The sequence below is a fragment of the Anabas testudineus genome, chromosome 3 (assembly GCF_900324465.2).
Source record: "Anabas testudineus chromosome 3, fAnaTes1.2, whole genome shotgun sequence".
In the NCBI taxonomy this organism is placed as follows: domain Eukaryota; kingdom Metazoa; phylum Chordata; class Actinopteri; order Anabantiformes; family Anabantidae; genus Anabas; species Anabas testudineus.
This window is the reverse complement of record NC_046612.1, coordinates 20625613-20652042: the sequence shown is the minus strand read 5'-3', so window position 1 is coordinate 20652042 and position 26430 is coordinate 20625613. Positions and strand designations below refer to the sequence as shown.

The 26430-nt window shown below is 40.5% G+C and overlaps 1 protein-coding gene across 1 annotated transcript in view; it reads right to left on the bottom strand.

The window, feature by feature from the left end:
- Positions 1-18261, bottom strand: part of tox3 (TOX high mobility group box family member 3) — a 39989-nt gene extending 21728 nt beyond the window's left edge. Inside the window, exon 1 of the mRNA XM_026379144.1 lies at positions 17489-18261. Within this exon, the coding sequence (XP_026234929.1) occupies positions 17489-17590 (102 nt within the window). The 5' untranslated portion in view covers positions 17591-18261. The remainder of the gene's footprint in view (positions 1-17488) is intronic.
- Positions 18262-26430: the final 8169 nt, after the last annotated feature.

The following is a 26430-nucleotide window of genomic DNA, read 5'->3' as shown; positions in this document are numbered from 1 at the left end:
CCAACATGACCCCATCTCACCCCCAATATGATGGAGTAACCACACTGATCCTATCAGTAAACATGAACCGGACAACCAAGATCCACAGAATACATGCCTGAAGAGCCTCTGATAGCACAGCTGCCTTCTCTGCATGAATACAAATGGGAAAAACATGCACCATCCAATACCTTTTCATCTGAACCTCAAATACTGCTTTGTCAGTTGTCATTAAATGATAAAGAATAACTGGAAAACAGTCGTAATGACGTAAAATAGAATGGACAACAAAGTCAATGCATTTTCAGGAGACTTTTCTTTGGATTACACTTTGATGTAAAAGTCACAATATCAGTGCTGTCTGTCAGCAGGTAACCAAACCGGACACATTTCTTTCTTCCAACTGAAAGCCACCAAACTAATTCAATCAAGAGCCCGGGCTTTCCAGAAACATATCAACTGCTGACAAGCAATTTTACAGTTCAGCTTGAGCTCAGTAATCACAGCCTAGCATGTGTTCTCTGGAACATGACACTTGTGCTAATATGTTCTCCAGTGGTCTCCATAAAAGACAGCAAAAACACCACAGTTAAAACCCAACCTCCAATCCCGAAAAGCCTGCAGTAATGTGCTATGTATTATTTTATGCAATTTCCTTTAAAGACTGGCCTACTGCCAGTGGTGAGTCCCTCTCCTGGTAAAGGGGACTGAAGACTCAAAAAAGCACCACTGTTTCCTTTCCTACGATGCTGGTCAGACTCCTTGTAGCCGCTGGGAAAGTTATCTTCTGATTCCCAAGGTCCTCCTAACCAAATACATGCTCATTTACAACCCAATTCAGCATAAACACTGTGCAGCTGCCTCTCTGACGATCACAAGGCCTATTCACGCCCAGCAGGCCGTTGTGCATGCAGCGCCAAGCTGACATATATAGATATATTTCCTCCTATGTGTGCAGCAGTCAATTTGTAAAGCAACTCCACAACACAGCATGTCCACACAGTTGGCTCGCAAGCTGTGTTCTGATCTGCAGGCTGAATCGATTGGTAATTCAGTTTAAAGCAAAATCATTACTCCCCCAGCCCAGCACTGTCTTCCACCATTAGGACTGCTAGTACTCAACTACATAAGATAGCACAGAGGGGAAGTTCATTGTAAGCATCTCACTCTTCCTTTGCCTCTCAGGGCGAGTATGTTAAGTGTAGCACAGAGGACGCAGCCTGACAAAAAAATCTTAAGTCTTACCTGGGATCTCAACAAAGCTGAAGGAAGCTTTGTTCAGCCTGTGTGCTGATTATCTCTTCTCTAACACCACACTGACCACTATGTCATCACACTGTTTTAGTAAACATGAACCTGGAGGAAGAGTTTAAACCCTTGCAGAGATCTCAGACATTCAGCAAAAGACCACATTAGAGTGCACTACCTTTGTTTAGTGCATGGGTTTCAGGTTGAAATGAGGTTGCACCTTTAACTTGTGGTAGATCATTAAGGTCTCTAAGATTTAAAAGCAAGCTAGTACAGATGGAAGTTGTCATGAGTAAACCCAAAAGCAGAGTCTCCGTTCTTCAAATTACACTTCATGTTGCAGGGGCATTACAATTCTGTCATGGGGCATGAAACTAAGTTTGCATAACCAACCAAAATTACAAGCTTAACTATCAAAATAAAGGAAAAAACTTTGAGCGATTTCACAGCTCAGCAAATATGTATTATGTTTTTTCAAGCTTCCCAGTCATTATGGCAGCGTTGAAAGACAGTAAAAGGCGAGCTATAGTTGGTGCATTCAGCATATTCCTTGGGGCTAAATTTATATTCAGCACAGATGCAGTGTACAAGAGTGATAACATGGAGACACAAACAGACCGGGGTGAAACAGCATTTGTACGATCTCTGCATTTCTTTTAAAGTATTTGCAAATGAGATTAGTGGAGTTTACTGCATTAGTTCATGCATTATGTAAGGCAGAAAAGCTGCCAATGACAGAAGTGAACTTCCGTCAAACTGCAGCATTTTTGCAATGAAACGTGAATTTAAAACATGAACATGTTCGGTATGTTATGCCACTGTGGTAATTGCACTGAATGAAAGAAAACATATCTATGGTTTCATAACATTGGTTTCTTGGGAATGCTGGTTGAATTAAAAAAAACAAATTGACTTTGTTTATAATAAAAATGTCAAGTCACTGGAAATCATCAGAAGGTGACGTGGCATCATCGCCTTATTTACTACAAACAAACAAAAAAATGTGTAAGGTGGGCCACTTTTTCAATCTCCAAAGAGTCTCCTCAATATTCTTCTTAGATAAAGCATAAACATTTTCAGATACTATACAGTATGTGTATTAAGTTTGTAGAGGCCCATGGTATAAGTCTATGGGTTCTGCTATAGCCTCTCAGTCATTTCTCTTTATTTTGTGTTCTTTCTTTCTGCTTTTGCATTGTTTTTATCTAAAAGACTAATAAACTAAATGAAATGATAATAATTTAGTTTGTAATTGTAGTGGAAACTGGTCTATTGAGTGAAATTGTAAAGTATAAAGAAATAAAAAAGCACAAAGAAGGAAAAATGTTCAGTTATACAGCACAATACTCTCATGAAAGGCTTCAGTCAAATGAACAAAGAACAATCTGTTACACAGCTATTTATGATTGTGGGATCTGAAGTCAAAACTATTACAACCACACCATCTTATTTTTAGTATGTTAGCACGCTGTTATTTGCTCATTATCAATAAAACACTAAGCATTATTGCGTTTCGTCATCTGTACGTTTTTATGGCAATTCACCATTTCAGTTTATGCCAAAGTGGTGAACAGACCAATAAACCAAAATGACCATTCCTAAAGGCTGAGTTAAAAATAAGACTATTATTCTAAATTGTACAGATTGCTTTTTTTTATTATTAAGACATTTTGAAAGTATAAAATCCTAGAGTTCATTGAGAACCCAATACATAAAAACGTTAAATCACCATAAACAGTGTTTTCTCTGAGATGTAAGACACAGACCGATGTCAGCATTTGTCATTATGGACCAATAGCCCGAGCACAGCAGTCTCAATACTATGCAGGGCAACGTCCAACATCCACTTTTTTTTTTTCTAGCTGTTGAGTATTTTCTGTACTCTCAAGAGCAAATCCTAAAAGAAAGCACAAGCTAAATGGGGTTCCAACTTTGATCTGGTGGGGTGCAGAGGCATTGGCCAAGAGCCACAAAGGAGCTTAGGCGTAGGAGAGGGCCTCAGAAACATGGTGTAGCTTTCTCACAATGGCTGCTGCTGCATGGACACACAGCTCTTGAGGAAGCCACATGAGAAAGGCCAGCCTTCGTGGTGTTGTCTCGCTTTTACTCCGAAGCCATGTCTCAAGGCTGTTTACTTTCAGCAGCTTTGAAGGAACTCCAAGTCAAGATGCTATCAGAGGTGTGGGTTTTAGCCAAGCTTACACTCTTCTGTTTGACATTCTTCTAGGCTGCTGCGGAGTTAAGGAAGCTAATAAGTGAAAATGACTTGGTTGAATGTCGTACATGAAAAGAAAAGCTTTGTGCCAGTGGAAATGGTTTTGTTTTTGATGGCGCTACTGGTGATGGTTGTGCTACTACTCTTAGTTTATGCAGCAGCTATGAGCTGGGAACCGGATTCACATAAAGCTCTATTGAAAGCTGCTGGGAGTTGATTCCTTCCCATTGCTCTAGAAGCACAGATGCATTTTCCTATTCCCTGTGTGCTGTTACTGGCTAATACACTCATTATAACCAGCTTTGGGACTGTGCACAGTCAAGAGCTTTTAGGGATGGACTAAACACAATCCTTATTTCTTATCTAAGCCGTGACAGATTTGCAAGAAAATGTTTAATTTTAATTTTAATAACAACACTATGCATTTATAGTGCAGGAACAATCTCTGAATGTACTAAGAGTACTATCAAGACAATAAACCCAGTAAAGGCTTTAATTACAGTAAAGCATCCTTTTGAACAACACTGCTTATTGGCTGAGTCCATTAGAATGAAATATTAATTCATACTGAATATATGAATGTGCTGTATGGGAAATTACAGATACTCTTTCTAGGGGCTGTGTTAGTGTGTGCAGCTAGGTGGATGTTTAGTGTCTTGGCCTCTTCTGATCCAGTGGTTCAGCACTAGATTTTAAAAACCTCCCAGTGTGCACTGTCACAATATTTCCCAACCTGTGCTGCTGTCTTTTCTGTCATTCCTACCATAAGCCCGCAGTAAGCACAAACTGACCAATTGTTCAATCTCTATAAAACTGAAAAACACAAACTGCTGAGCGGTGACTCATATATCAGTCTATTATATACTACAGGGCTGACTGTATTAAACAAATGGCCAGGCCTGCAGCTGGAAAAGAGAGGCAATATAGAGAGAGCAGAGGTTATTGTCTAATTTAAATCTTGGCTGCTTTCCCAGAACTGTACCACATTCCAATTTGTGGCTGTGTTGCTTGGCGATACTGACAGAGGTCCGGCTGCAAATACTCTCGGGCTCCTCTCCAGAAATGTGTCTCCAAACTGACAGTCAACAAGTTGGCAGAGATTAACGGAATGACTGGGGCAAGTTAGGTGGAATAATGAAAATGCACAGATAGGAACGCTGCGCCTTGTTTCGGCACGTGATGTTTTGTCCTCCTACTGTGGTTGCAATAATGTATCTATAATCATTATGACTTGATGTGCAACAACGGAGGCTCATAAAGAAGCCAGTGCATTGCTTCTGTAATGTCTTTGAGTTCCGTAATGAAATAGCAGCTGGAAAAGACATCTGTGAACACACAGTAGTTACAGAATGGATGAGCAAGCTCTTAGAAGCAATTAGCTATTTCAAGCATTTTCTCCTTGGCATACTATTGTCCGTTCATCTGCTAGATTGACAGCACACCAGGACATCATTAGCAAACCTGACGGCTGTTGAGTCAGAGACATTGTTTTTCTTGTGACAGCAACCATCAGGCTAAGTGCTTCACTAATGTTTTTAACAGTATTTAAACTCAAAATGTCACTTTAACATTTCCTACTTCAAAAGCAGTGTGAGATTAAGATACCAGCTTTGAATAATTACAAACACTAAGCTTCAACTTTGATTCCATATCATTGCGCTGACATTTAAAGTGATTTGGAACAAAGAGTCACTACATACTGTATCTTTTCGTCATAATGCAAAACCGATTCCTTTCCTCTGTGTAAAGCGACAGGCTGGAGATCAAAGGCGCACAGAAACCTGGGGGTCTGCTGTGGATTGGAAGCAGTGCTTTTTTTAAGAGAACAAGGTGAGTTGGCAGAGTGTTCACACATGGAGAAAACAGCAAAAAAAAAAAGCTCTATGAAAAAATATTTTCTGATGATGACACTTGTCACCGTCTGGAAAGTTGTTTGCAGCCATTTTTCCAGATTAAATCTCCCTATTGATGCTATGAGGCAAACATCCATCAACAGCGTCTACCCACTGCAGTTAAAAAACAAATTACTGTTAATGAAAATAATGCAGCACAGGCGTTTATCTTTGTGGTCCTGTTGATGCAGTGTTGACATGTTACTATAGCAAGCAATAACCCTGAATCTGTCTCTTTTTAAAATTGGAAAATAATTGTATATTTTATTTTTATACACCCCGTACCACCCTCCCTCCCTCCCTCCTCCTTTACAGCGGTATTGATTTCCTCCTTTGACCACAGCTCCCTCTGAGCACTTTTATCCCATTTGTCTAGTATAGGTAGCTAAAAAAGGGGTCACTGACATTTTCTGTATTTGAGCCTTGACCTCTATTTTAGGAGCATGCTGCGAGTTTGTCCACTAAAATAAATTAGAGCAGAGCACAGTCTGCTCTGTACTCACACCTTCCTGTGCACATGCCTTCCCATCACTCTTCATTTGTCTTCATTAGGTTCAGGCCCTGCCAGTATTTACAGTCTGGAGAGAGCATTGCAATGTGTAATGCTGTAGCCCAAATGTCCTGGCATCTTGTTAATTATACGTAAAGCTGACCAGCAACGAAATGCCAATTACTTGTAACTAACACAATCAAACCTTTTATAGCCTAAAATACATGTAAGGTGCGCTCCCATGTCAGTCAGATGCACACAGTTAACAGACCCTGAAGGACTGCCGCTGAACTGCCACTAATCAAATTAATCAATATATAAACAAAGCCTGTAATGAGAAAATCACTGATTTCAACAGGGGGCGCAATGCTGGATATAATGACTGCAGCTTTAAGTCAGAGTGAGAAACAGAATTCCCACTGTTAACTTGTCATCAGCTAATTTACCTGGAGCCAGAGGGGAAGATTCACTGGACACATAGGGAGAGTTAATCTCTTCATTCATCTCTGCTAAAGAGATCGACCCAATTAGCTTGCCACATTGACTGACAGCCCTTGTGTTTGCTTTCCTCCCTTGACTTCCCCCTTCTTAGTTATGCAGTTGCAGGAGTTATGCAGTTTATGCTGGCTCCAGCTGAAGGCCTCTGAAATTATTCGAGAGTACTGTATGACAGTGAAATAATCATGATGTCTTTATTTAAATCTGTTGAGTCTAAAATATTCACCACTGCAATTTGCTGTGACTGATTAGCCAGTGGAAGGGTTGCTTGGGGATAGCTCTCCAGAGCTCTGTAATTGAGTGGATTTGACTTGGGAGAGTTAGTTCTTTTTTTTTTTCCTGCTGATAACTACACACATTCACTTTTTAATGTACTTTTCTTTTTTTAGCCTCTCTTAAGAGCCAGTGCACATTAGAATTATGACGCTTGCAAAAACAGCAGTATGTGGGACAGGCATCCCTGGAAAATGGGATTTTGCATTGTGTTTAAACTGATGGTTTAACACAGCCAAGAGACCAGGGAGCCCTGGTCACTGCAGAACTGTCAGTTCAAGAAATGCATAGATCGGGAACAACAACAGCCCCAAGGACGACCTCTGACATCCCATAATACACACCATATAGAGAATACTGATGCAAATGTCTGTCTATGTGTTAGTAATAGTAAATATGCTGTATGGAGATCATCCAACTATCCACATGGTTCCTTATTTTAAAAAACATGTACTAAGTCAGTTTGTATGACTCATGATACATTTTAATATTTACCATAATAAACATCTCATCTTGTTGGATCTGTGAGACAACAACATTTTATACTTATCATGGTCATGTGACATTTTGACTAGACTACGGTTATATTCTGTAGCTGGCACATCCATGTGAGGGATTGCAAGGGATAAAACAGGATGGTAAACAGTGTAGTCAAAAGGGTAAGCCATCAAATAATGTATAATAATGAGCTGTTTCATTATAATCCTGTATGGATAATTATGAGATTAATATGTCAATCCTGGTTTTGGCACATTCTGCAGCCAGGAAAGGCTATATTCATCACAGTCCTTAAGCCACAATGCACTGAAAACAGCTTTTTTCTTTCACATTACATCTCATTTATTTTGTACAGGAAAAAAAAGAGACGCTGTTATTCTTTTCCAAAACACACCACTAATGCTCTGGGGCATGATTTGTCATTGTTATTCAGTGCTCGCTCACCTATACTTAAAACATGATCCTTCTGGATTTTAATTAAGCACCAAGGTACCTCCCAGGGGGTTCTGGCTTGGCAAAGGAAACTACTTTGATTTATGTACTACTTTGTAGTTCCTGCTTGAAGCTTGCCTGTCATGAGAGACTGTGTTGATCAATGAAAGAACTGGGCAATTATTCTTATTTGTTAATTAGTTCCTGTTAGCAATGTATTCTTTTGAAAATATGAATACACAACACCAGTGAGGCTGAACATAGACCTATCTCTTTACATGTCATCTCTACACCCAACAACAATCAAACAGAAACCAGCCACTACGAACACTTAGCACAGGGTAAACTGGGTCTCTTCCTCTGAGGTGGGCACATGTTCATACACACTCTGCTAAATCTGGTGACAATTCACTGTTACAGTACATCAACTAGAGCTGATAGAAATGTGGCTCCATGTGTTAAGTATGCCAGCAGGATAATACATCAATTTGCATGCATCCCCCACCCCCCGCTGCCCATACAGCAGAAAATAGCACAAATCAGCACAAATACTTATTTGCAGGACACTGTGGAAAGTCACTGCAACAGCAATTGTGTTCAAACTATAAAACACACTTTAACTGGCGGCTAAATTGGTAATTAATACCAAACATTGTGGCAGTTTCACAGAATTCTTTACGAACTATACATAATTGTCAAATATCAAATCACCTCTCTTGCAGGAACAACAACTGAACGTTGTTATCCTGTAGTAATGCACTTCCTCTTTCTAGATACAGTAGATATGACTTTCTCAGTAATGATATGAGACAGTTTTCCATTTGGCACATAAAGTACTGACAACGGTATTATCCAAACTACTCAGGTGAACAATATGCAGCTGTTTTTAATAACAAGCCATGTGCCCTACAATAACAGATGACAACTACCCATAAGTGACAGTATGCTTGTTCATGTTCTTCATTTAATGCTTAAAAAAGCACTATAGTTCAATCAGTGTGTTATGGTGTCAATCTTTCTGTCACTTCTTATTTATTTAGTCTGGATGAGCATCACGTAAACTCGCTCGAACAACTTCGTCGTGGCGTTCACAAATCAGAGACGCAGCTGAAGACATATCCTACGAAAATGGTCAGCCACCTCAGTGACACGAGAATAGTTTCAGAGACAGACCTTGGTCGAGGTCTGCTCTCCGAGATGCGTATCAAACGTTAATGGAGTCTCAAAACTACAGGGGTGCTGCGGGATCGCTACGATTAGCTCATGGAACTGCTGAAGGTCGCCACTGCTGAGCTGAGCAGCCACAAGCTTTCATAAAACCATGCAGCGTATCATTATTTTCAAAGTGTTTCATTATGGATGGTTAACCTTGGCTAACTCCGACCTAACACTTTAATCAGCTGCCTGTAATGCGTTTGAAACAGTGTAATCATTCAGCTTCTCTTCTTGTTTATCAGCAGGGGAGACGCACAAATGTAGTGGGGCCCATTTAAAAACAAAGGCAGATCTCTTTCCCAAGGATCTTCAGGTATTTGCAAAATTCCACTGTTAGTCAGTACCTCTAAACATGAGGAAGTAGATCAGTTTCCTTAGAAGGAGTGCCGTTTGATAGAATCATCAGTGGCTGTCCAGGCAGGGAAACCCTGCCAATGCTGGGGCTTTACAAACCTTGATCTCGTTTCTACTTCTGCCATCCCACACTACGACCACATGTGAGAGTCCACGAGCCAGCAGAAACACACTCATCACAATAAACAAGGACATGCTGTGAATAAGCCCCGATTTCAACTCCTGAAAATATCAGAAGTCAGCTCAAGAATTTCGTGGACCTCATTCATAATCCCAGTTGAGGTTTCAGGGACTGGACTGAAGATTTTACTGAGGCCATGTCCATTGTTCCTTTTTGATCATGCAGTGGAACAAAACACTAGATAGATTCATGAATACTGCATGATTTTCATTTAATGGAAAATCTAAAGGTTGTTGAGAGCTTTGCTCATTGAGATGAAGACAACTGATGTACAATAAGGCCTAAAAGAATGATGTAAGAGTGATGTAATGCGCCAACAGCATTACCTAAAAACCGTGTGCTCTGTTGAACGTCTTTCATTTAACATCCATACAGTATTCACATGTGGCAACTAAAGCATGATTAACATTTTTATGGTTCTGTTAAGACAACTCTGAGCTGTTGGTTAGGATTCAGGGACAGATAATGATCTTAGATCAATATTGAACAAGGTCAGTGCGTCCCGTCTTTAAGGCAAATTTGCAAAGTCTCCACAAATACAAAAGTTCTTTATTGTGAGAAATTGTACAATTGGTTAGCAAATTTGTGACTGGGCAAATCGCTCGGCAGGCAGTACTCCTGTAAAGAAGCCTCTAAGATAGACACAAACACATTTGTGATGAACCAAGCAAAGCAAAGAGTAAAGGGCAAACATATTCTTCTAAGAACCGTTTTATTTAACATCAGCCTGCTGTGTTGAGATCTTTACATGTAGACATTAATTAAAAAAACAAGCTCTTCATGCCAGTGAATATTCTTATCAATCTAAAGAATGTCTAAAGAAGATTTTAGTGAGATGGCCCTTTTCCCATTCTGTGAGACTATTAAAGCTCATTTAGGGGGTGAAGTAGGTTTATAGGCTGCAGTACTATTGTTATGGCAGTAACTGCTCAGATTGACATTAACGATAACCAGCTGCCACAGACAGACTTTAGGAGTCTTTCTTTGATTATAAGGTACGCACCGAGCATGTACCAGCATGAACAGAATCAGGCAAGAAGGGAGCAGAACAATAACCAAGCTTCTCTATTTTATCTGTAAGTTCCAAATACATGAATCAAGATTTGTTTTAAACTGATGCGTACGTGCTTCCTTGTGATATACAGGTTGCATTTAGTCTTTCTTGAACCCTGAGGGAGTTTGCTCTGACGTGCCATATATTTGACCATTCAAATAAAAGTTTTATTTACCCCCATTATTTAAACTCTTTGTCCAGCGGGTCTGAGGGATATTTGCACACCTGCTACTGTTGTCCGTCCCTCTAGTGCAACCTGGTAACACACTGCATTGTGGGAATGTGCGATATGGGAGGGGGGAAGGTGAAAAAAGGGCAGATTAATCACACTGCATAACATGTAATGCTGCACATGCAGCACACACAGAGCACATACTCCTTTAATGAGAAAGATGCTCCCATTCACCCTGACACAGGAGCAACTATTGTTGGAACAGTGACTAATATTTCTATGAGTTCACAGTTTTTTCTTAAAATGGTCACAGCTAAACCCGAGCACATAAAGAAATCCTACACCTAGCCAATAAATCTCATCTGGTTGTTCAATAGTAGCATGATTCCAGCAGGAACAGCTGGAGGAAAGTCTAATATAGATGAATTCAACTAGTCTACCCTTACAAATATTAAGTGTAACTGTGTGACATGGAGGACGTTCATCAGTGGTCCGTGCTCCTTGAAAAGAGCCAGGGGTTTAAGTCAAGCAAGTCAAGTTAAAAGGAAACCAGCAGAATGTTTTGATACAGTCGGTGAGCCCATTAAGAGAATTGGACATTAGATCTACTGTATGAAACATGGAATGGCTGCCTCTCTGGAAAAGCTTTAAAAATGAATGTGTCTTAAGAGCGAGGCTCACCACTAAAGGGACACAACACTTATTGAATCAGCCAACCAGAAGTGATTGACTGGTCCTTTTGAAACTGCCTAATTCACGGTAAAAGCAGTTTCTGGGGAGCAGGGAGGTTTTCTTCCCCCCCTTTCTTTTAATAAGTCAGCAAGGTTGAGGCTGTCAAAGATGTAGTGAGCCAAAACCAGATTAAAACAGTTTATCATGGTGGAAAAAATATCTGTTGTGGGGGCCCTGCTTTTGATTTGAAGGGGCAGAGTATTCACCCAAGAGAAGAGGGCTGTTTCAAACAGCTCACAGGAGGTTAAGTTTATCTTTGACTTTACAAGACAGATCAACCCAAACGACAGATGCACTATTTCTTATGTCAGTGACTATATACAACTTAGAAAAACTCCAGTAACTCAAGTGCTTTCGCTACTTGAGTCAAGTGGTATCTCATTCTTATCTAAAGATCGTCAAATCCTAAAACTAAAACTCAACCTCCTGCTGATCTGGACGATGTAAGCAGGTGAACCTAACAAGGGTGTCATAGATTTTTTAGTTCTTGTGGCTTTGTTCATCCCCTTCATCGCTTCAAATCCATTTTAACACAAACTTTGAAACTGAGGTCAGTATGGACATCTGTTCCAAACTATATATGATCGAATCACCATCAACTTAAATTAAACATAAGAATGATTTTAGTGTCATGTTTCATTTGCACTATAATACACACACACACACACACACACACACACACACACATACTTTGGAGAAAAGTAATGACAAAGCAAGGAGCAATACCTACTTTCATTCATGTTTAAGAAAAAAACTAGCTCTTAAAGCAGCGATGTAAAACCAATGTTCATTTACGTAACACACATCCACAACACTTTCCGCACTACAACTGAAAACCAACTCTTCTTTTAATGTATGACTTGGAAAGGAAAAAGAAACTGTTTTTCCTCAGGCACTTACATTGTTTGATGGATGATGTGGTGATGCTGTGCACAAGATCAAAATCCAATAACGAATGTGACTCTCCTGTGCATTCATCCTGTTTGTATCAGTGAAAGAGATGTTTCTGAAGCAGCCCTGTAGCTACAAATTGTCCAGCAAGAGAAGGTTGCTTTAATACTGTGAGGACGTCCACGGCCAGGGGTAATCCTCAGGGGGAAAACATCAAATTATGCACATATGGTATCTACTGTATGAAGACATCTGTCGTTTATGAATGGATTGTTTTACTGGTTTTGCTACATATTGGAGCCCTAACACGTCTCTTGTTTTTTGTCTACAGCCGTGTCACTTAATGGTCCACAACCCACCAGTTGAGAAACTATTTCAAAGTGTGAGGTTTACCTAAATGAACTGTGCTGAGTAATGTACGAGGAGATGTAATGAAGTGGATTTATGAGCAGTGATGGCAGGATTACAGGTCTTTACGAGAGCTGATCTGGGCAGTGGTCTGTGTCTGTCTAACATTTCAGAGCCTTTGTCATATTCACCTCATAAACAAAGCAGACAGCCCGGTCTTATGTTGCCTACAGGTTCAGACTGTTGGTTCACATTATCACACTATGCTGGCTAAAACAAACTGAAATGAGCTGAAACTAATTCAGAGGGGCTGAGTTGGCGCATGTGCGTACGTGCCGTACGTCAACGTGATCGGCAAAGTGAAGAGACTGACAGCTGTGGTAATGTGCAGTGTCAGAGAAATCAGAAACTATGAAGCTTGAGGTTTAATACGCGGCTGTTGGCACTCTAGTTTTCTTGGGAAACAATAACTGTGAAGTTCTTTAAAGTGAGTTGTCATAAACATTTATGTCGTTTCTATTGTTACAACATGTCTCTATCACTGTCGCATCACAGCGGCCATCAGCGACTTTGTTCAGAGGAAACCCGGTGAAGGAAGCGGAGAGTTGTGCATTAACAAAATATGAACATCTGCTTCATGTAGACTTATGTGTAGTGTGGCCTGTCAAACAGAGCAGTCATTCTTAGAGGCAGAGACTCCAAGTACAGCGTGTGTCTTCGAGCAGGCGGACTAAAAATAACACTCTCTAATCTCAGTGGGAAAATTAGGTGTTTAATAAATCTGTTGAACTACATTCTCCTGACAAGCTACAATTAAAAGACTCAGCAAAACACATCAGCTATTCACTTCTTGGACATTTAAACATTTAACACGCACCTTGGAGTCATATCCATCAACTGGTGAGGTTCACGAAGCAGACAGCCTCTGAAGTAACACCACCCCCACCACAATACACACACACACACACACTCTGCATCAGCACGCACACATTTAGAGTTGTGTTTGGATATGTTTAGATGTGTGTGATGAAATGGCACCAGCTGTGTACACTGGAGAGATGCACAAGGCCCCCTGGTTGAGCACAGAGTTAACCCCTTCCGTCCTGATGAAGCACAAAGGGGACAGAGGACACAAAAGAAGCCTGGCCCACTATGGTTGGACACAATGGAGGCTTATTGCCCAGGGATTTGGTGCTGTCAAAGTACAGTAATTCACTAAAACCCCTTAACTTTTTGTTCTGTTTTTAGTTTCCTTACATATGCACGGGTCAGTAGGAATCACATGAACCATTAGCAGCCTCCTGTTTCACCTACAGCACATTTTACAGGCTCAATATAATCTACTGATAATTGCAGCTGCTGCTCTACTTCGTCATGTCAAGTCTTGAAGTCGTACGACTTCCTAATCATAGTCTCTACGGCACATTTAGTACTTTATATCATAGGTGAGTGGATGGGTGTTTTCTGTGTTTAGTTTAAAAAGGAAAATAGTAGAACATGTGCCGCAATGGAGGATTTGTCCCACTAAAAACTAAAGTACTTTAAGGCTTAAAGTCCTGGTGGATGTGGTGACACCAGTGTTTACTGGTGGCAACAGCTAGTGCAGTTTAATCTAACCCCAAACACACTTGAGCAGCTACTTTGTCAGAAATAGAACAGCAGAGCAACTGGTGTATCTGTTTACAAGACTTCTAACCAAAGTATTTAACACCGCTTTCATTAGGAATTCAGTCAATAACCTGATCTCATGCTCAGTGTTCAGTGAGCATGTTCAGCAAACTGCTACCTTGATGAGGTTAAAAACTGTCTTGTTTTGTAGACACGTTTTGGAGCGACATACAAATGAGATTGGATTTCATGAAAATATCTTAGTGATTACAGCTGTTAGTCAAAGCTCATCTTCACTAAGCACAACACTGTGTTTCCCTGCAATGCTCGACAATGACACAAGCCGCAGATGATCTATAGGGCCATTAAAATGCTCAGATGTATGGTCTGTTCTCCACTGAATTATGATGTCTCCATGGTGATGGCATTAGCTTTGCAAATAAACCTCAAGTGTTTGCACCAGTGCAGGTGAAAACTTTGAATTAACATCTGTTGGTAATTTCAGCCTCTCTGCGCCTGGAGGTAATGAAAGCCCACACCGAATGGATACTGTACTTGAAACATTATTAAACCTTAAGTAAGAAAAAAAGAAAGACCAGATGGCCATAAATATGGGAATAACACTGGGTCCCTTTCATGAATCCATTAAAGTCAATCACATTTGACTTTTACAAATACTAAAATGAGTCAAATCCAAACAGCACATTGTCTTTGGTGATTGCTGTGCATGACTTAAGAGCTTACCCAGAAAAACCACATAACATTAACTGCCTCGCATCACTGGCTTAACCAAAACACAAAATTAGATAAATGAGAGCTAGATGCATAAATATATATATACACACCTATGTGTTTGTTTCAAGTTTTCCAAACTCTGAAAGGCAGCTCCTATAAATTTTACTGACTACATCCAGGTGTTTCTCAGCTCAAGCCAAAGAGCCAATAAAACTGGGAGTCATTATCAGAGATAAATTGAAAACAACACAACTTAAAGTATCAACCAATCAGTAAAAGTGAGGCTCTGGGGCGGGTGTGCCCCTGAGCTCATAGCATGTCCGTGTTCAACCTTCAAGTCAAAGCAGTTTAAGAGAAACGGAGCCTGCTGTGACAGCCCTGTCATCCACACTGCATTTAAAAAACAAATCACAGTAATGAACCTTTACATTCATTTAAAAGAGAGTTTGGATAAAGAAACTGTCTTTAATCTTTCATTCTACCAGATTAAAGCGAGTGCATATTTATTTATTTATTTATTTCATTATTATTATTAGGTTTTTTTTTTTCTGAATATATTTCATGAACATTATTCAGCTGTGTGAAGTTGTGGCATGTTTCTCTTCAGCACCGCTGTTTCGCCTTCATCTCGGTGCCAAAAACAGGCAGTTCATTAGTCATGACTGTAGCACCTAATTAAGTTTGTGCCACTCGTTTGGGTTTTTCTGTAATTTTAAAAGAATCTCTGATGTTTCAAAGTGCCTCTGGGCCCTTCTGTCTCTGTTGTCATTAAAAACGGAATATTTCCTGTGCCGGCGTTTTGAAGGGGTATTGCCTGTTCTCAAATCCAAACTGTGAATCCACTGAAAGTTTTCGCTGTTTGCAAAGGTGCTGTGACAGCTTATAAATAGATTAAAGGAGCAATGCTTCAGCTCTGTGCGACTTGTAAGCATGCCACATCTTTCTGGATGACTAACTGCTCTGCATTGTGCTACCTTTCAGCAAGCCGATTCAAATAAATTGGAGGCTTATTTGAAAGATACATGCAAAAGAGCCTATTTGTACACCATGGAAAGGAACTGTAATTAGCATGAAATGTGCGCTTTGTACTCTCCCCCACTTTCTTTCTCTCTCTCTCTCTAACATAACTGGTACAGATACTGGATACACCTTCTCACCACCCTCCCTCTTCCTCGCTGCCTCCTTTTGCATTGTGGCCAATTACTGTTACAGATGGAAAATTTCACTTGACCTGGGGAATTTACGAGCAGGAATAAAATAGCCCATACGACTATTACACCGATTCAAAGCGATGTAGTTAAAATTTCTCAGGGCTGATGAAGACATGATGAAACTGGGCACATATGACAACTTGGCCACATGACAAAGAGCTGATGAAACAGTGAGACAAACCTGGTAACTGTTTTGAGCAGCATCAGATTGCAACGGCAAACAGAGCTGCACTAAAGAGGTGAATTATTGGGGAGGGGGGTGGTGTGTGTGTGTGTGTGTGTGAGGGGTGGGGGGATGTAGAGGGTACCATTGTTTGGACTTTGGAAAACCAGCACGCTGCAGTTGTGTGATGTCTGTCTGTCACTGTAATGTTCACTCTTGCTGAGCAAAACGGGAGTCAAGCTGTTGACGGATGTCGTCCTGACAGAAAAATCCCAAAGCATCCGTTTGTGTTTCAGATCGTCTTTAAGAGTTAATAAACTTGCCACAGCTCAGTAATGTTATTCTTAACAACTCAAGACACGGCGTTGCTTGTGTACAGATGTAGCCAAGTGATTAAAACAACTTGAAAACAATGTTAATGCTAGAAGACAGGCTATCCAGTCTGGGAGGGAGCAGATAAAACGCTGCTGTACATCCTGTGGCTGTTTCTGTTAGTACAACAGTGCGAGGGTTTACTGATGCCATGTTGAGATACAGCACAGAGCAATGCTGACAATGAATGCATTCATACTGAGCCGCTAAAACCTGTGCTGTTTGTTTCACTTTCTCTGTCTGTCTGTCTCCACGCAGGGCTGCGAGGGGTGAATGTAACAATCAGAGAGAGTCGCTTTTAAGCAGGAAGAGTGTGCAAAAGCTCACAACTGCAATAGCTTCAAAGTTTAACACCCTGTCATCTGAGTTGTGCATCCAGATAAAAACAGAAACGCACCCACACATCTGCAAGAAGCAAAACTGTAACATGTTATTTAACAGCACTTCACGTTGACCATCATATCACCGGATCCCAGTTCAGTACAGTGTGTGTGTGTGTGTGTGTGTGTGTGTGTGTGTGTGTGTGTGTGTGTGGCACTTTCATCACATATCCTAATGCATATATATGCCAGTGCAATGATCTACCGGTGAGGCTGCACAAGACTGTCTGGGCTCACTGTGGTGAGAGTTTAGCAGTGAACAGAGGCTGCTCTCAGCTTGTCGTGTGCTCCCGTTTCCATTAATACACAACAACAAAGTTGGAGGCACGGGAGGGAAAAAACAACTTCAGAGAGACAGCAGCGATCCGTAGGCTGAAGCCACAGGAAGGTGACTGGAGGCATCTAAGAAGTGTAGCATGCACTAGTTGAAATCAACTTGCACTCGGAAAGGTTAGAAAGTGTGGAGCACGCTTTCAGCACCTGCGAGGTCCCACATCCCAAAACTCGGCTACAGTAGTGACCAGAGAGAGGGGGGGGGTTTGCTCACCTTATTGAAGTTATAGTAGCCCAAACAGTGGGCAAAATCCAGGTTGGGTGGCTCTCCTGGAATAGCATTTCCACCAGCCGTCGGATAAAATCTTACATCCATGGTGCGTGAGGGAGCCGCGCAGCTGTAGCCTGCTCTGCACGGAGCTCAGTGTGTTTGTGCCGTTCCCAATCCACGCGCTCAGAGAGAGAGAGAGAGACTGACCAAGCGTTTGGCTGGACTAAACGAGACGCGCTTTGGAGAGAGAGAGAGAGAGAGAAAGAGAGAGATAAAGTTTTGATATTCCTCTTCTACACCTGGTTCAGCCGCTTCATCTCTGAGGAAGCCCGCATGAAGGTTGGACCGAGCCCAACAAGCTGTCCCTCACGGAGCAGCAGCCTCTTGTGCGCCCATGCATTTACACACAGCTGCTGCTGTATACAAAGAAGCCACGAGAGCGGCGGCTGAGCGTGGGGCCACCTCCTTTCCCTCCCCCTCCAGACGCAGGAAAAAGAAAAATGGAAGACTGTGATGAAGTGCCGGCGATCGCCGCCAAGTAAGTCCGCGCGTCACGGAGAGCCGTGCGTCGGTATCCTCCACCGCGCCTCTCAAAAGTTCCTCTCTCTCCAACTTAAAGACAACTAGTTGGTGACGGAGTCTGAACGAGATGGAGACTCGCCGGCCATGTGCTAAACAGAGCGTTTTGGAGGGTTTGTAAAACAAGCGAAACAACAACGGTCCACAGATGGTGCAATTAGGGAGTATGATGTAGCGCACGGAGCGTCCCGGTTCAGCCTTCGGCTCTGTCTGGCGTAGTGATGAACAAGACTAAATGTGTGAACAAGCCAGCCACTCCCCAAACACACTAAGCCACTCCCATGAAAACACTGCATTTAAGTCCATGTGACAGGTTGGCATATGGTAATTAATTACAATTAGTCTGTTTTATATTTCTATTTGCATTGTATCATTTTACCACAGCACCCCCGTCCCTGCGTTTGGACAGTGGCATGTAATGGACACCGTTACGTCCTCTCACACACAGCTAAGCATTATCACAGTTATTACATTTTCAGCGACTGATTTTAAACAAGCAGCTCTGCACTAACAGCAATCATTTTTCATTTGGGCAGGCTGAGGCATTTTCAGCCTGGATGGATGTGTCTTCACCTCAGCCAGGTAAACTGTTTCCATATCTACCCACACTTTAAATTATTATTATTTTTTAGTTTTTAGTTTCAGACCAGCGCTGCAGCAGAGGTTCTCAACCTAGACAACTTTTTCCTTGTATTCCTTCATATCCAGGTCCACATGGGGGAGGCTACATATGTAAACACGCTGGATATCAGCAGTTTCTACAGAAACCAAATGCAAAACATCAGTTTTGAAAACGCTCAGGGAAACAAACCAAGGTTGGACCAGCAGCGCTGTTGTTGTTGTTGTTGTTATCCCATATTTATGGTTGGATTCATTGGGTTTAAATATTTGAAAAATGTCTACCTCTTACATTCTACCTCTGATTACATTTTTGGGTTTCATATTTTTCCTTATCTGTCTTTCCACAGCACTAATAATATATTGGATGTTTAAGCATATTTTACATTTTCACATTTCCACTTTTTATTTGAACAGTTTTGAGAGATATTCTATGTATCATATAGAGTAGGTGTTAGCTGCCACAAATATGTTACAAAGTATGAGTTCATGTTTTGTAATTGCTTCTTACACTATTGTCTGCTCTCATATTTGACTTACCTCCTGAATTTCTTTGTGTACAGACTTGTACCTTTGACTCTTTATCAGTGAAATGAATTGGTTTTGATTGCAGCTGATTATTGTGGCAATGACTCAACCGCATAAGAAAAACCCACACCACTTATTTATCCTCGGCAGTGTCACACAGCCTTGCACTTTGAGCGTTTAACTGTAAATTATTATAGTGCGCACGCAGTCTGTGTACAGTACAGTTCTCTCAACGCCTTTCTCAGTTTTCTTCTCAGGTTCTTCTGAGTCAGAAACAAAACCAGATTGTACGAGTGTTACTTTCAGGCGGCTGCTGGAAACCACATCAGAGAAATAACATTTGAGTAGAAGCGCTTCACAGCATTGAAGAGGAGAAAGTGTGCACGCCACCGAGCGTAAGGCTGCCCGACAGGTTTACACGTCACCGTACTGTATATATGAGAAAGCAAGCAAAAATAGTTTATTGTTTACAGGTGGAGCAGTTGGAAAGGTTGTGCACAAGTCATAAAGAAGTAGAAAGTAAAGGCCTGTAAATAAAAGTGCGTGCAGTAAAACTGTAGACAGGGTGCAGTGGGAACTGTGTTACTGGTTGCTAAGCTGTTGGCAGAAACAGAACAAAGCAACAGGAAGTTGTTACTGGAAATTATTCTAAACTATAACTGTAACATCTGTTCCCGTTGTTATGTCATTTAATCATTTGCTACATTGTGTGGACATCGGACAAGATGAATGGTTGAATAGTGGAACTTAAAAATGATAATCCACCCTACATCTTTATGCAACATAGACATTTTGTTGCAGTCATTCTGACTCTGGGATAGCAGGAAAAACACTGCGCTAATTAATACATAACCATGGTTGTTTTATTAAGAGTCCCAGTAAAAGTGTTCAGAGTTGTGCCTTGTCACGATAGACCTCAGCTTTTATAGTAATTACACTTTCCTTGCTACGTGTCAAAGCGTCTCTTGTGTTCCCATTTATATTATGAACATCCAACCCAAGGAAAGAGATGAAGGAATAGAAGTTGGTTGAGTGCTAAGTACACAAAGGGAGCCTTTTCATCCACCTGTCACGTTCAGCTCTACAGAGTGGAGAGAGGGGATGAGAATAAACATGAAAATCAATGCTCCTGGCAATAACAATACTGTTACAGCACGCCCAGTGTCGAGCTGTCTTTATTTACCACTAAAAATCCTCTTTTGAAATATGTCATAATGCGTTGTTTGTCTGCACAATGTCATGTGTTTAAATGAACATCCACTACGGATTCCTGAGCCCTATCTGCTAATCTGTGATGTTACAGCATCACTGTCCCCTCTTACTCATTCACTAACTGGTGTCTTTAGTACAGTACATAGTTAGAGGTGGAGGAAACCAGACTGCTTTTGATACAGCTTGTTTAATTGGACTCAGAGACAGGATTCGCATGAACACGTACAGTAGCGCACAATGTGTGCATTTACACCATGATTTTACGCTTTTGTTTTATTGCCATACAATTATCTAGGACCCATCATTATGGAAGTAAGAGTGGAACAGTTTCACCATATGAATAAACAGCTAGAAAGACCTGGGTTCAAATACACCGTTCAGCCAGATGCTTTCTCGTGTGGTGTTTGCATGTCCTCCCCGTGCCTGTGCGTTTTTTTCTCCAGGTGCTCCAGTTTTCTACCACAGTCCAGAAACACGTGTTAGGTCGTTTGGAGGCTCTAAACTGAGTGAATGTTGGCCTGTCTTTATCGCTCAGTGGTGATAGACGTTGCTGTCTAAGGTCTAAGGTGTACCCTGCCTCTCTTCCATTGGCGGCTGGGATTGGCTGCGGCACCCCAACAAGCCTTAGTACGAGAAGTGGCTGATGGGCAGATGGAAAAACTAGAAATAAGAGTACAGTAATATCATTCAATGTGATGCACTTTGTCCTTTATTAAATACAATGTATCATGGACACTACTACCTCTTTAGTCCTTTTTTCATTCTTTGCTTTTAATGTCCCTGCCCTGCAACTCTGGAAATTATTACATGAAGTCCCTGGATATAAACTAGAATATAGGTCACATGCTGTGATGATGTTTCTAACTCTTAAATCTTGCCTTAGAACTACAAATTGTACTTCGCACGTAATCTATTGATGAGTTGCAAGCTGCAATATCAACAACATAAAGTAACTATCTGTTTTGTTTTGATAAATCAAACAGCATTTATTTACATATTCAGGTAGTAAGCATGTTTGTCTTACCTACGTGCTTTAAACACTTATTAGGAGCCCGGAGAAAACACTGTGCTAGTGGGATGTGTGTTGGCATGTAATGTGCGCAAGCTTAATCAATGACATACAGTGCTAAACTGTGCTGTGCTGTGCTGGAGGAGATAATCCTCATTTGAAAGCTCTCCAGTGCTTGCTTAGAGATGGTCAACAATCCATGATAGTCGCCAACAAAATCTACTTTGTAATTATGGACACATTGATGCATATGCAAACCATTTTTGCTATGTTCCTGTTTGATAGTGGCACTTGCATGCATAACGAAGCGATGCCTTCACATACTACACAGACTGATACGCCCACCCAATCAAATCTCATTCACTCTTGCACATACAGACACAGAAAAAAAATCCCACGCAGTCTCCCACACACTACATATCAGATAAGCGAGCTCCACTACATTCCCAATTCATGGCCTGGTTATTGGATGTTTGGTTTTCAGCGCAACACGATACGAGTGATGTGTGTGTGTGTGTGTGTGTGTGTATTTGAGCTGGTTTTATTTATTCCTGTTTTTAATGTTGTTTGGCTGCGCAGCCAGGGAGTGGAATTAATTTCCTTTCTGATGGTTTCGTATCAGTGTCTCAGCCAGATGAATTATGCTTTTCTACCATATGTCATTTCCTCTCTGCTTGGCAACACTGGAACCATTTGGTAACATGAAAACAAATTATCTTGTGCTGGCTCCTGCTCAGATTCAATTAAAGTCGTACAGAGTCATTATATGGAGGTACAAAAGGTAGCACAAAAAAGCAAAATAATTAATGAATATTTACTGTATGTTCCTCTCCTTATTAAGTGTGAGATGCTGTCAGTGTGTGACACCTTTACAAATAACTGCTGTCTGACTCCACTTCCACTAAAGACAACTTTGACTAAGTGTTACCAAAAAAAAAAAAAAAAAACTAATTTGCTATCTCTCTTTTGTCATTTGTATTCACGCTGAAAGTCAGGCTCATGTAGGTGTCATGCGCCAAGCTATTATGATTACTATCTCCCTCACCTATGAAGAAAGCATTTACACTTAAGCTAAATGTGGCATCTAATTTTATTTCATTGCAACAATGTTCTGCATTATCAGAAAGACTTTTGCCTTTAATAAGATCAATACAGTTCTAACATACAGTGGCAAGAAAAAGTATGACATTTGTGGAATTTTGTGTTTTTTTGCATTAGTTTGTCATAAAATGTGATCTGATCTTCAGCTAAGTCAAAACTATTAACAAATATAATGTCTCTAAAATAATAACACAAAAATATTCAGATCTTAAAGCTGGAAAGGGTTAAAACTTGATGTCAAAGACTTTAGAAACTCACCACTTATATATAACACAATATTAAAGTGAAAGTGCAGAATTAAGTTTCAGTTTGAGTGTTAGTATCAGCGCTGTGAGGAGTTGAAGTTTCAGGTGTAGTTCGAGCGGTGAAAGGAGCTGACGTAGTGTACGTGTGAAGTTCCAAGTGTTACCTGAAGTGTAATCGGTGAAGGCAGAGGAACTCTCAGGTGAATGTCACTGTAACTAAGTGAAGTGTCAGGTGACTAGTCGTTGTACCTGAGAAAAGGCTTGGTTGGTTGGTGAAACTGTAGATGTTTGGAACGTGCACAACCCTTTCTTTGAAAGCAGTGATACACTGCCTATAAATAAAGACTTTAACTGGATGCTAAGTGATGCTGATCTTTCACCCCATCCTTCAGTTAGTACTGTACATCAGAAATCCATTCAGTTTATAGTTCAATGGAAAAACTAATTGCTCAAATCTATTCCATGTGAAGGGTATTAATACTTTATTTTATCAGCTTGTCCTGCAAGAAGCATGACACGACGATGGTGGAGCAAAAATGTTTTTGTATTCAGAGCATGAAGTGTTCTCTTCTCAGACAAACATCATACATGCCATTAGAAGAGAAAAATGGGCATAGTTACAAGACTGCACTGTCATTTCTGTGGAGTGTTAGTGAACTGCCACTCCACCGAGACTTAAAACACACACAAACACACACACACACACACACACACACACTCATCTCTGACAAATTTAAGTCTGACACTCTCTCAGAGATAGACACTGGCCTGCAGCGAGACACTGAAAACATGAGAGGATAACACACTCCAAACCTCACAGCAAATCATTTCACAAAACACTTAGAGCTTCCATCACTGTTCTAAATGCACGTCCCTTATAAAATGTGATAATAATTATCCTCTGCATCTATTATCCACATTTTATTTTTAAAAAAATCTTAAAAGGCTTAAAAATGCAATATAACCTCCCAATTGGTGTTACAACAGTGGTGACCTGCTTAATATTGGTCTCTGTAGAGTTGTTTGCATTAAGTCATTACACATCAGCTTTATCCTTCTGTTGCCCTCTCAGATAAATTCCTTAAGTAATGATGAAAGCTACAGCAGGATCATGAAAAAGAGCTGTTGCTCTTTAGCATTTTAGCATTTTGCTCCAAAATAATGATTCACTTTAATAAACCATGCAGCCATGTGAGAGGTCCTTTGATTGCACAAGATTCAGACAGTGAATGTGGTAAGCTGAAAGATATACTGTATTTGTTCACAGGATGGAAACAAATGCACAGTGATCACTGAAATAGTCACCAAGACTGTAATTGTTATCATCATTATTAATTATTACACCACAAACTGCAACCAAACTGAGCCACTGCTGGATTTAATAGTCTGCTGCCTGCTACATACAGCAGCTAGCATCTCATAGTGTCTCTTCTTAACCCAGTCTCTAAAAAATGACATTTCTATTCAACCAAACTGCAAATATGTTTTTGTGGGGAACATAATTACCGCCCAGTTATGTTGTCAGTCATATTGTCTGCCAAATTAGCTGATCTGCAACATACCCCCCCCCCCCCCCCTTTCTTTTCTATTCTGCAGTTCAACATCCACATATGTGACTCCAGCACTATTAAAGTGTTTTAATGGTTGGGTTCAATCGCTCACAGCACCGGGTTATGGTCGGGGCTGGTTTAAGAGATTAACATCCAACGGTCGCTTCACACACAACATCTGTATTAAAATTTTAACAAAAACATGATCTTTCTCTGTCCCTAACCGAAGTGCTTTTCTTGCCTGAACCCAACCTCGAACAGGACTTTGGACTCAAACTCGGGTCTGCGGTTTGTCTGTCCTGCACATTATATGCCCTCCATCCACTTTTTTGTAGCTCACTCCCCATTATATTACCATAGCGCTTCATTCCTTCAATGAATCATCACATTTCACAACATAATTATGATATGATTACATTTGCTACAATAACACAATCGCAGCAGTTTAGTTGCACAGGAACGTCATCTTCGCGAGACAAGGGTGCTCATCCTGTCCTGGTTTTAGCCCACATCACCCACCCTCACCTTTATTCCCCGCCTCCAATCACTGTGTTTGTGTTTTCTGCCAATCCTTTAGGGCCCATTACCTTTATTACTCTCCTCAGTAATGATGAGGGAGATTGGACATTAAAGGTAAACTAGCTTCATTTTATTCTTTTGTTGCAGAAACAGTCTCTCTTCTGCCCTAAGCTACTGTTTGTTTTCAATTCACGGACATATTGATATATTCCAACACTGCTAGTAGGTACAAGATGTTATTTGCAAAACATATGCATGTTGTGAGATGAATTGAGAAATGCCAATAAGCAAAGACAATTTAATCAGTAAATAAATAAATGTGGGTAACCTCTTCATGAATCGCACACAAAATTAAATGATTTCCTTGTGTCCTGAACGAACCAGTAATGAATAATTCCTGTGCAAGGTTTGTTGCTGTTCATACCTCTGGCTATTTTATTACAATTCTTCGGTCTGTGTGAACCAATAAGGATCAAGGACTGCACACTGACAAATCTGCAGGACACTTCATTATATTATTCTCAATTAAAACCTGTCCTCAGCAGCATTAGTCATCTTAGCACTCGTCATTCATACTAATTAGCACTTGCCTTCCGTGCCACATGCTGGAAGAGGATATTTCAATATCCCATTACGTGATTCCAAGATATGCCCTTGATTGACGTTCTCTTAAACCCAGGAAGTAATTACACTATATGCTTCACTTTTCTTTTAATAAGTTCAGATCTCCTCAGGTGTTTTTCGTGCTTTGTGTTTAATTTGTGTTAAACATATTCAAATCAACAAGACATCCTGGCATGCTAACTCTGTTTTTGTGTAAAGATTGCCAACATACTTCACATGTGCCTGCTTGATAACAGCAAGTAAGTAAACGCATACATCACACATGATGCTTTCTACTATTATAACAAATGACTTGCAAAATACTACACAGATATTAGAAGGCAGTCAGCCTAACTAAACAGGAACCACAGTTACATGGTCTAAAGTCTAACTAGTCACTAACTACTGCTAACTATTTGCTACTACTTCCAGTGCACTACAGTACTTGTACATTGTCATTTATAACTTTCCCACCCATGTCTATATATTGTGTGGCACATTTGCACAGGATATACTCTGTGCCTCACTCAATTCACTGACTTGCTTATTTAAAGCTGCATAAATGCATAAACGTCTCTTCATGCTGAGCTGCTACAGCACAAGGATGGCCTCCCTAAATTTGCATCCACCTCACTGTCAGCAGATTTCATTAGGAACCATTTGCCACTGAACGCAAAAGATAGAGAAGATGTGTTATTGTTGTGTTTTTCAAATGTCAGATTTTTTTTTGCTGTTGGCACAAATTTCCCTTAGCAGTCATTTTACTTGGTTAGCTGTAAAAACTCAGAGGCAGAACTCGTGTAAAGCAACTTATTAAAATGTACTTCAGTGTAGATTGTGATGGAATGGCACTGATTAAAGACACTGTTTATTATTATTTCCTATACATGTTAAAATAATAGGAAAATAGTATTTATAAGAAATATAATATAGGAAAATAATAAGAACCATAACATCCAGACAATACATGCAAATCCTCAT